The 10,566-nt window shown below is 40.4% G+C and overlaps 1 protein-coding gene across 5 annotated transcripts in view; it reads right to left on the minus strand.

Annotated features, from left to right (window-relative positions):
• The window catches only part of CLPX (caseinolytic mitochondrial matrix peptidase chaperone subunit X), a 28,183-nt gene extending 18,975 nt beyond the window's left edge, over window positions 1-9,208 (minus strand). For 2 of the 5 annotated variants that reach the window (XM_058155699.1, XM_058155695.1), the window contains exons 1-3: window positions 8,947-9,208; window positions 2,350-2,510; window positions 546-663 (exon numbers count right to left, since the gene is read on the minus strand). In XM_058155699.1, the coding sequence (XP_058011682.1) occupies window positions 546-663; window positions 2,350-2,510; window positions 8,947-9,019 (352 nt within the window). In that variant the 5' untranslated portion in view covers window positions 9,020-9,208. Of the gene's footprint in view, window positions 1-545; window positions 664-2,349; window positions 2,511-4,900; window positions 4,928-8,946 lie in introns of all 5 variants that reach the window. The other 3 variants (XM_058155696.1, XM_058155694.1, XM_058155700.1) reach the window with 3 other exon arrangements.
• Window positions 9,209-10,566: the final 1,358 nt, after the last annotated feature.

Below are 10,566 nucleotides of genomic sequence, written 5' to 3' on the forward strand. Positions count from 1 at the left end.
TCCTGAAGGCCTCTGCAGCCGATAACAGAGCTCCGGATCGATGCGGAGCTCTATTATCAGTGCAGATGCCTTCACGAAGGCCTTGCCAGCTGCAGAAGAAATGGGCTGGCAAGGCAGGTGTTGGGGTGTGCGAGGCCTGGCTGCAACTGTCCGAAGGTAAATAGCAGGGCAGCTCCACCGCCCCATCCCCACCCTAGCTTAATTTTTACCTGTGCACACTGGAGTGGTTGGGTCTTAATTAGGGGTTATTTTGGGGTTAGGGTTTATATTGGGTGCACATGTAAAAATCAAGCTAGGACTTACTTTCAAGGTAGGTCGTATTTTTGGGGAAACACGGTAGTTGTTATTCTAAATTCTGGACGTTAAGTGGTATGGTACTTATTCCCACTGCATTCAAGAATCAATGTCTAAACTCCTTTGCAAAATGACTGGCATTCAGGACGGATTAAGCGTAGCACCTTGAGCAAATAATGCCGCTGTCAGGCTCCAAGCAATTTTTTTTACAAAAACAGAGAACGTGAGAAGATACGTCTTCTAGAACTTACAGACGAAAGTCTCCACGTGTGTGCATAAATCACCACATTTTGGGCATCGCAGCTGGCTTCCACCTTTTCCTGAGCTTCCAGAACTTGACTTTTTACCACCGCCTTCCCCAGCAGTTTTCTAATTAAAAGAAAGAAGAAAGAAAAAAAGAAACAGGATCTTGAGAGTCAGGTAATAGATTTATAATTAGCTACCAGCTAGTCCTCGACTGATGAGCACAACTGAGCCCAAAATTTCTTTGGCTGAAGAGAGTTAAGCGAGCTTTGCCCTATTTTACCCCCTTTCTTGTCATAGTTGTTAAGTGAATCTGACTTCCCCATTGACTTTGCTTGTCAGGAGGTCGCAAAAGGGGAACACGTGACCCCGAGACATGTAGCTGTCGTTAAGTATGAACCAATTGCCAAGCATCCAAATTTTGATCATATGGCCATGGGCTTGCTCCAACAGATGTGCGAAAACTACGCGTAAGTCACTTTTTGTCAGTGTTGTTGCAACTTCAGTCACTAAATGAATGGTTATAAGTCACGGACTACCTGTACATCTATTGCTACTTTGAGACCAGCAATTACACTCCCCTCCACACAAAGGATTGTGATCTCCACTTGTAACCTTGCCTTCCCTTTCTCTCTCAAACTGCGTGTTGTGTTCTTTAAAATCCAAACATAACAGCAAATGTCCACAGTGAAGCAGATACCTCCACATGTCACTGAAACCGGCATCCTCAGTGAATGCTTAAGTGTCATCATTCACTTGAAGATATTTTTGATTCAAATGGATCGAGGGGGGAAAAAAAGGTTCCTAAGCCTGCCCCAGATTCAACAATTCACGCTCTGTAAACAGAACCGACTTCAAACTGCAGGATATATAACAATAAACCTTTAGGGAATCTCCTTCGGCTTCCTTTCCCTACTGTTAAAGCTACTCATTTGCTTCCTCCTCAAGTCAGTCAAGCCAGGCTGTGAAGAGTGCACAGGAACAAGGGGAGAACACTTCTCCATTTTCTTTTTCAGTACACAGCCAAGGGAAACGGGGCCAGGAAACTCTCATCGTTGGCCAAAAGCTCAAGTGGAAGGTCCCAGTTGTAGCAGATGCTCAGTGTTGTTGTTTCCTCTGCAAGCTAAAGATAATCTCCAAATATCAAGCATTTAATCGAAAAAGAACCTTTGCTGAATTTTAAAAGGCACCGATTTCTAAACATGGACATTTGATTGCTCAACTGAACCATTACATCGAATATTTCAACATAATTTATGCTCCAAATCACGATCTCTGCTTTTAAAAAAACTCCAGACAGCAAGTTTGGGTTTAAAGTACCAGTAATTTGTCTGGGTATTTAGTTTTTCATTTACTTAGCTTTATAAGATCAAAAGTCCTCTGACAGCATGAACATGTTGCTTAAATTCAGACAACTGCATTCCAAGTCACAGTTAAGGTTTTTTTTTATCAGTGACTTAGTTTATGGCCTCTAACCTGGTCCCTGTGTCTATCTCTCGGTACTGCATTAGATGGGAGATGACATGATTCAAGATGTCACTCAAAACATGGACATTTTTACAGGCAGTCCTCAACATATGACTGATCACTTAGCAACCATTCAAAGTTACAATGGACCTCCCAGAAAGGTACTTATGACCCTGAAGATTCAAAGTTACGATAGCTATAAACTTGGGTCAGTCATGTAGTGACCTGCTTCACAACCGGCATGACATAGAGCTATAATTCCAGATACAATTGCAGTCATAAGTCAAGGACTACCTATGGTATGTGGGATAGAGTTGTGTTTTTTGAAGCACAAAAAGTGTATACCTTACTGCCATCTCCCGAACCATCTTTACTTGCACCATCTTTAGAAGCAAAGTATGCTGGTGTTTCAGAAAAAGTTCTAAAAGGAATAATTCTTAGAGGCAGAGTTTCACAAGTCCCAATTATTCCTAAAGCCGGGAAGCAGGAACGGCCACATGAAATTCCTGAAGAAACAAAAGATTTTTGATTATTATTTTGTGTACTTTTTCAGTAACTTACTCCCCACTTCATGGAGTCTACTCGTTGAACCTTGAACCCAAGAAGTCATTGGATCTCATTCCCTTAAGAGACTTTCTTAACGATGGCAACTTCAGAGGCATGGATTTCAACTCCCAGAATTCCCTAGCCAGCCCCTTCTGGATCGTGAGATTGAGAGTCGAAGTCCAATCCTCTTAAACTTGCCAAAGTTGGAAAACCTTGCATTAAAGATATACAATGAAATCCCATTAGCAAGTCCTCTCCTTCTACGGCAAATAGTTTCCTTCTTCTGCTCAAAAGGCAGACCAAGTTTATACAACACATAGTGGGGGATACTTTCACAATGTAATTTGTGCTGAGGAATGGCATCCCAAAAGGGGTTTTCAAAAGGCAACTGGTCTTTGGCTTTTTTGTTTTTGGAAAAGACAAAGTCCAGTTGCCTTTTGAAAAAGCACCTTTGGGACAACTGTGATCCGGAGGACTGAGAATCTCCATAGACATGAGGAATAGCATCTGTTATATATTAAGCCCCAAGCATTATTTCCCTGTAAAAGGTATTTTCTTCGTCTTTTATTTTGGAAAACTTTAAGATGACCAACAGTCCCAAAACCATTTATCATAACAAGAAGAGCAACATAAATACTTACAAAAATAAACTGCCAGGGAGTGTACCCTTGACCTTACGAAAAGGACAACAGTGAAACATCAAGGATGTTGAAAATGTTTTGCCTAGCAAAATTTAGACAGCACTCCAAAGTTTATTTACCTCAATTACAGCTTGTTAACTGGATTTGTAGACTATTGGCATTCAAATTGTCTGCGTTCTAGCATTAACTCAGAAACACACAATAGCTGTCTTTGCAGAATAAAAAATTTAAATTTCTGTTTTCTTCATGAATGCTGCTCTGTTTGTGCCTTTTGATTCTAATGAACTCAAATCATGAGTCTGGCTTGCCCCAATTTGCATAAATTAATTTCAGAAACCTGTCTGTCTATGTGAAAGTACCTATTAATTCAGATGATGGCTAGTGCCAGAATGTCATTAAACAACATTCTTCCTTTGCAAATTCAGATTCAATTTGTTACTTTGGCTCTTATTACTCAAAACTTGCAGAGACATGAACAGATTGTGCCTGTTTTCTATATTTAAGAACCAGACAGTTCTGAGTACTGTACTAGTACATATCCCATTATGCTTTGAACATAAAGGCAAAGTAGTATAACTGTACTGGTCCAATGTCTGCAATTCTTAAAAAGAAGAAGAAGAAGAAGAAGATTGCTGAGGACATTTCAACTTCTCTTTTTCAAAAATGTACACTTTTCCATTTTTAAAAAATTAAGCTGCCATTTAGCAGAAAGCATAACAACTTGGTTATACACAGTGCTAGGTTTGCAACTACTTATTTACATGTTTACTATTCTTATACTAATAATACCTGAAGTATATTTGAATATTTCAAGTGTATAATTATGATATGCCTAATAATACTACACTGGTGTGTAATTATAAGGTCGGATAATGATATGCTCAAACTATAAAAGGTTAATTCTAAGGCCAGTGGAATGTGATAGCAAAAGACATATAGGGAATCTGAGAACAATGCTTATAAGTACATGAAGGCGGAATAAAAGATTGAGATATGGTAATAGAAAACAATATTTATTTTCAGCTTTGGCGTTAAATAATTCAAGGCAATAAGCTGCTTCTCTGTAACAGAGCAATTACCAATGATGAATGTGAGAATGTTCATTGTGCAGATGTGTTTTGGTAGGAACTAATAAAAAAACCCACATATTCATGTTATTTTTGCACACATAAAGTCAGCCACTGTGGTTTTTTCAGGCAGAAAAAAAAACCCCAAGGGCCTAGAAAAATGTGTGAACCAATCAATATGTTGCTTGACTGTGCAAATAACTTGAAAGTAGGAATACACAGAACACTTTACAGATATGCTAACTAAAACCTACGGAAGCAGAATTTGTATTCATTTTTTTAAAAAATTGGAGACATTACAGGCCAAACAAAATATGTTTGTTTCACCCAGATCACAGCAGTGTTCAAGCAATGCCTGTCAAGCAATGCCCCAACACTAAATCCTAGAAAAATCTTTCATCAGCACAACAGAGCAAAGAGCTTACACAATAGTTCATGAGGAATCAAAGCTCAGGATACAGATTGGGCATTATTTTGCAGTGAACATGAACCCTGATCAATCTGAAGCAACATTACAAAGTTCTCTTCTCCACACATAGTATTCTGGCAAGACTATTTAAGACATAAACATTATTAAGGGCAAATCCGTATATACTTATCCAAGATTAAGTCTAATGGAAACATCAATCAATGGGGACTTACTTCTGGGTAGATAGGCATAGATCTGTCCTGTCAGAATAAAGTAGAGAAGAGAAAATATACAAATAAACAAGCAGAATTATATTTGTGGCATCGTTTCTTTAAAAAATTCTATCAGGATATGAAACAAGTAAAACTTTGCTCCGCTGATGAATGACCTTCCCTTTAATATTGTTTGCTCATTAATCCGAATTTGAGATACCTTAAATTGCCAATGAGTAATATATATAGCTTTATGTGTTAAGACACTAAAGAATCTTATGATAGATTTAACAGCCTTCCAGGGTACAATTATCAGTTTTATGACAACAAAAAAGCCAACAGCTACACGTAAGCAAATAAGATCTTAACAAAATTAAGCATGGATCTAGCAAAACAGAATACTGTAAACAAGGACAAAGTCAACCAAAAAAGGGCTTCTCAGAAATCACACTGCAAATCTAGACATGTCTATGGAATTGTCAACTTCTCACTGGATTAACAGGAGCTTCCACTCAAGAAAATTCAAACCTAAATAACCTTAACCACAATGGCAAATTTCTGTTGCTAAGGGACGTTATTCATTCAGTTGTGTCAAACCCTTGGCAATTCTATGGCCAAGTCTCTCCAAGGCATTGCTAACTAAGGAAGCTGTTAAGAGAGTTGTGCCCAATTTTCAAACTTCTTTGCCATGGTTGTTAAGTGAATCACTGCAATAAAGTGAATCATGTGGTTGTTAAACAAATCCACCTTTCCCCCTCCCCTCTTTACTTGCCTTGTGGTTGGCAATCACATGACCCATCATGAATACATGTCAGTTGTCAAGTGCCACATCCTGACTGTGAGGATGCTGTGATGGTTGTAAGTGGAAGGACCAGTCGTAAATCAGTTTGCAATGCTGCTGTAACTTCAAACTGTCACTAAACAAATGATTGCAAATCGAAGACTATCTATATATTTACCATAATGGAATTCTACTTGCCTGGCTATTGGGGGAAATGCTAAGACAATGCAATATTATCCTGGGGCACGTATGCAGGTAGTCCTCAACTTACAAGACTTTGCTTAGTGACTGCACATAGTTACAACAGCACTGAAAAAAGTTAACTTATAACCATTTTTCACGCTTATGACCGTTGTAGCATCTCCAGAGTCATATGATTTACATTCAGATGCTTGCCCACTGACTCGTATTTATGACGGTTGCAGTGTCCTGGGGTCACATGCTTACTTTACTTTTGACAAGCAAAGTCAATGGGGGAAACCAGATTCACTTAACAACGGTATTACTAATTTAAGAGCTGCCAGGATTCACTTAACGAACATGGCAAGAAAAGCTGTAAAATGGAGCAAAACTCACTTAACACATTTCTCATTTAGCAAGGTAAATTTTCGGTTCAATTGTGGTCGTGAGGATTACCTGCATTCACCTTCATCCGTGAAATACTCAGACTGAAACATTCATCACCCTAGAGCAGCCCCACCTTAAACAGGGTTACCTTATCAGGTACACCCTACTTTTCAGCTTATGTTTTTATTGCACAGGTAGCCCTCAACTTACAACAGTTCATTTAGTGACCGTTCAATGTTACGATGGTGCTGAAAAAAGTGACATACCATCATTTTTTACAGTTACGACCTTTGCAGCCTCCCCATGCTCATGTGATCAAAATTCAGAGGGATGGCAACCGGTTCATACTTAAGACCGTTGCTGCGTCCCAAGGTCACACGATGATCCCCTTTTGCGACCTTGGGAATGGGGAAGCCAGATGGACTTCACAAGTTTATCCTACTGCAGGGATTCACTTAACAAAGGTGGCCAGAAAGGTCATGAAAAAAATGGGGCAAAACTCATTTAACAACGTCTCACTTCACAAGAGAAAGGTTGGGCTCTCTTGTGGCTGTAAGTCGAGGACTACCTGTATTTGTAATGGTCGGCCGCACGGATGTCCCCGTGCCTAAGGCAAAATGGGGGAAATTGAAAATACATTCAAATTTATTTAATAAACAAAACCCATCCACCTCCAAAGACAAGGAAAATGAAAACAAGGATTAAAAAACAGCTTCTATCCCAGGGCAATAATCATACTGAATTCTACAGTATAGCACGATATCGGGTTTTCAGTTTCAATTATATGGAATGTAAAGGATGTAGGTTTGTGTTTTTTAGTTTTATAGTTATAATGTACACTGAAGACAGCATTTCATTTCATTGTACCATGTGCAATGACACTAAACTATTCCTGATTGCTTATTTGTAGCCTATGTCTATCATTAAGCGTTGTATCATTAAGTGTTAAATTTGTACCCTATGACTATCATTAAGTGTTGTAAGTGTTGTACCTTGATGAAGGTATCTTTTCTTTTATGTACACTGAGAGCGTATGCACCAAGACTAATTCCTTGTGTGTCCAATCACACTTGGCCAATAAAATTCTATTCTATTCTATTCTATTCTATTCTATTCTATTCTATTCTATTCTATTCTATTCTATTCTATTCTATTCTATTCTTATTTGTACCCTATGACTATCATTAAGTGTTGTATCAAGTGTTAAATTTGTACCCTATGATTATCATTAAGTGTTGTACCTTGATGAAGGTATCTTTTCTTTTATGTACACTGAGAGCACATGCTCCAAAGACAAATTCCTTGTGTGTCCAATCACACTTGGCCAATAAAAAATTCTATTCTATTCTATTCTATTCTTATTTGTACCCTATGACTATCATTAAGTGTTGTATCAAGTGTTAAATTTGTACCCTATGACTATCATTATTTTTTATTTATTTATTTATTTATTATTTAAATTTTTATACCGCCCTTCTCCCGAAGGACTCAGGGCGGTTTACAGCCAGATAAAATAAACATTCCTATTACAAAATAAATACTATTAAAATACCACTAAAAAACTTATTCAATTTGGCCGCAATTAAAATTTAGCAAATAATAAAACCCATTAAAAACCCATTAAAAACCCATCGATAAAACCCAATTAAAAACCCATAAAAAGCTAACCCAGTCCAGCGCAAATAAATAAGTGAGTTTTGAGCTCGCGGCGAAAGGTTCGGAGGTCCGGAAGTTGACGAAGTCCTGGGGGGAGTTCGTTCCAGAGGGCGGGAGCCCCCACAGAGAAGGCCCTTCCCCTGGGTGTCGCCAGACGACACTGTCGCGCCGACGGCACCCCGAGGAGTCCCTCTCTGTGAGAGCGCACGGGTCGGTGAGAGGTATTCGGTAGCAGCAGGCTGTAAGTGTTGTACCTTGATGAAGGTATCTTTTCTTTTATGTACACTGAGAGCATATGCACCAAGACAAATTCCTTGTGTGTCCAATCACACTTGGCCAATAAAAAATTCTATTCTATTCTATTCTATCCTATTCTATTCTAAACTAAACACTAAATTAAACTGAACACTAAATTAAACTAAATACTAAACTAAACACTAAATTAAACTAAACTAAACTAAACGACCCCTAAACGATCCGAGGCCCAAACCACCACCATAAAGTTAAACAAATGCAGTTTTTTGGGGTGGGGTGGGGTGGGGGTGGGGAGCAAAGAAAGACGAGGGGGCTTTGCTCGAGACCAAAAAGCGACAGAAAAATTTGCACGCGCAAAAAGTGGGCGTGATTGCACTCCCAAAGGCACACCTGCCCCCCCCACACCCCCCACCCACCCCAAAGAGAGCCCCCCCCTCCTGTCACACACACACACAAACCCGTCTAAGAAAAGGGCTCAGATTTAAGGGCCTCCTTCCCGCCACGGGCCTCCAGATGCGCGGCTGTGACTGATGGGTGTTGGAGTCCTCGCCTCAGGGACGGCAAAGAAGGGGAAGAGGAAAGGGAGGCAGGCGGCCTTGCTGAGGGGAACTCCCCCCTCTCCGAAAAGGGCCTCCTTCCCACCCCAAGCCTTCAGAGGCGCGGCTGTGACTGATGGGTATTGTAGTCCCCGCCTGAGGGACGGCAAAAGGGGAGCGGGAGGGAAAAAGGAGGCATCGGCCGGGCTTGCTGAGGGGGGCACCGCGACTGAGGGACGGGGGGAGGGTTCTCCTCCGCCCGGGCAGGTTACCTCGGCATGCAGACGGCAGCGAGGAGCTGACGAGTCGCGCCGCGGCGGCGGCGCAAGTGCTGCATCCCGCCATGTTGCCCCGCTCCGCTCCGCTTCTCCCCGGGAGCCGGGAGAGCGAAAGGGCGCCGAAGAACCGCTCTCCGCCGCCTCGGCCTATCCGCCGCCTCGGCAGCGCTCGACGGCCTGTGTGGCGTCACGGGCCTACGGCCGCTTCAGACGACGGAAGGCGGCGGGGAACTACGCCTCCCGGCAGGCACCGCGCCGCCCTTTCCCCGAGCGACGAGAGAGAGAGAGAGAGAGAGAGAGAGCGCCGCCTGCAGGTCGCGCGGGAGAAAGGAAGTCTCGTGGGAGGAGGAGGAGAAAAAGGAAGAGTGGAAATACAAAAGTGGGTGGGTGGGATTTCCTAGTGGTCCTTATTCCCATTTATTCTCCAGGTTCAAGCCAGCTGAGGTTGCAGGAATTGGGTATGTGTAGCCTAGAGAATGAATGATTCCTAATGATTAGTTTTTATTTATTTATTAAATTTTATTTAATATTTATTTAACTTGACAACACAGTATCAACAGTAGAAACCTTCAAATTTCTGGGTTCTATCATATCGCAAGATCTCAAATGGACAGCTAACATCAAGAACATAATTAAAAAAGGACCACAAAGAATGTTCTTTCTGCGCCAACTCAGTAAGCTCAAACTGCCCAAGGAGCTGCTGATCCAGTTCTACAGAGGAATTATTGAGTCTGTCATTTGCACCTCTATAACTGTCTGGTTCGGTTCTGCAACCCAACAAGAAAAACACAGACTTCAGAGGATAATTAGAACTGCAGAAAAAATAATTGCTACCAACTTGCCTTCCATTGAGGACCTGTATACTGCACGAATCAAGAAGAGGGCCGTGAAAATATTTGCAGATCCCTCGCATCCTGGACATAAACTGTTTCAACTCCTACCCTCAAAACAACGCTATAGAGCACTGCACACCAGAACAACTAGACACAAGAACAGTTTTTCCCCGAAGGCCATCACTCTGCTAAACAAATAATTCCCTCAACACTGTCAGACTATTTACTGAATCTGCACTACTATTAATCGTTTCATAGTTCCCATCACCAATCTCTTTCCACTTATGACTGTATGACTATAACTTGTTGCTGGCAATCCTTATGATTTATATTGATATATTGACCATCAATTGTGTTGTAAATGTTGTACCTTGATGAACGTATCTTTTCTTTTATGTACACTGAGAGCATATGCACCAAGACAAATTCCTTGTGTGTCCAATCACACTTGGCCAATAAAAATTCTATTCTATTCTATTCTATTATTTTATTTTATTTATTTTATTTTTATTTAATTTATGTAATTTATTTATTTAGTTATTTTTATTATTTATTATTTATTTAATTTTTATTTATTTATTTTTATTGTATTTATTTATTTATATTATTTATTTAATTTATTTTATTAATAGTTTTTATTTTAGTTTAATGATTAGGAATGATTCCTAATGAGAAGGAAGGACTTCCTGGAGAAGAGCCTAATGCTAGGAAAGATGGAGGGCAAAAGAAGAAGGGGACGAGGTGGCTGGATGGAGTCACTGAAGCAGTTAGTGTGAGCTTA

Source organism: Ahaetulla prasina, chromosome 13 (genome assembly GCF_028640845.1).
Source record: "Ahaetulla prasina isolate Xishuangbanna chromosome 13, ASM2864084v1, whole genome shotgun sequence".
NCBI lineage: Eukaryota > Metazoa > Chordata > Lepidosauria > Squamata > Colubridae > Ahaetulla > Ahaetulla prasina.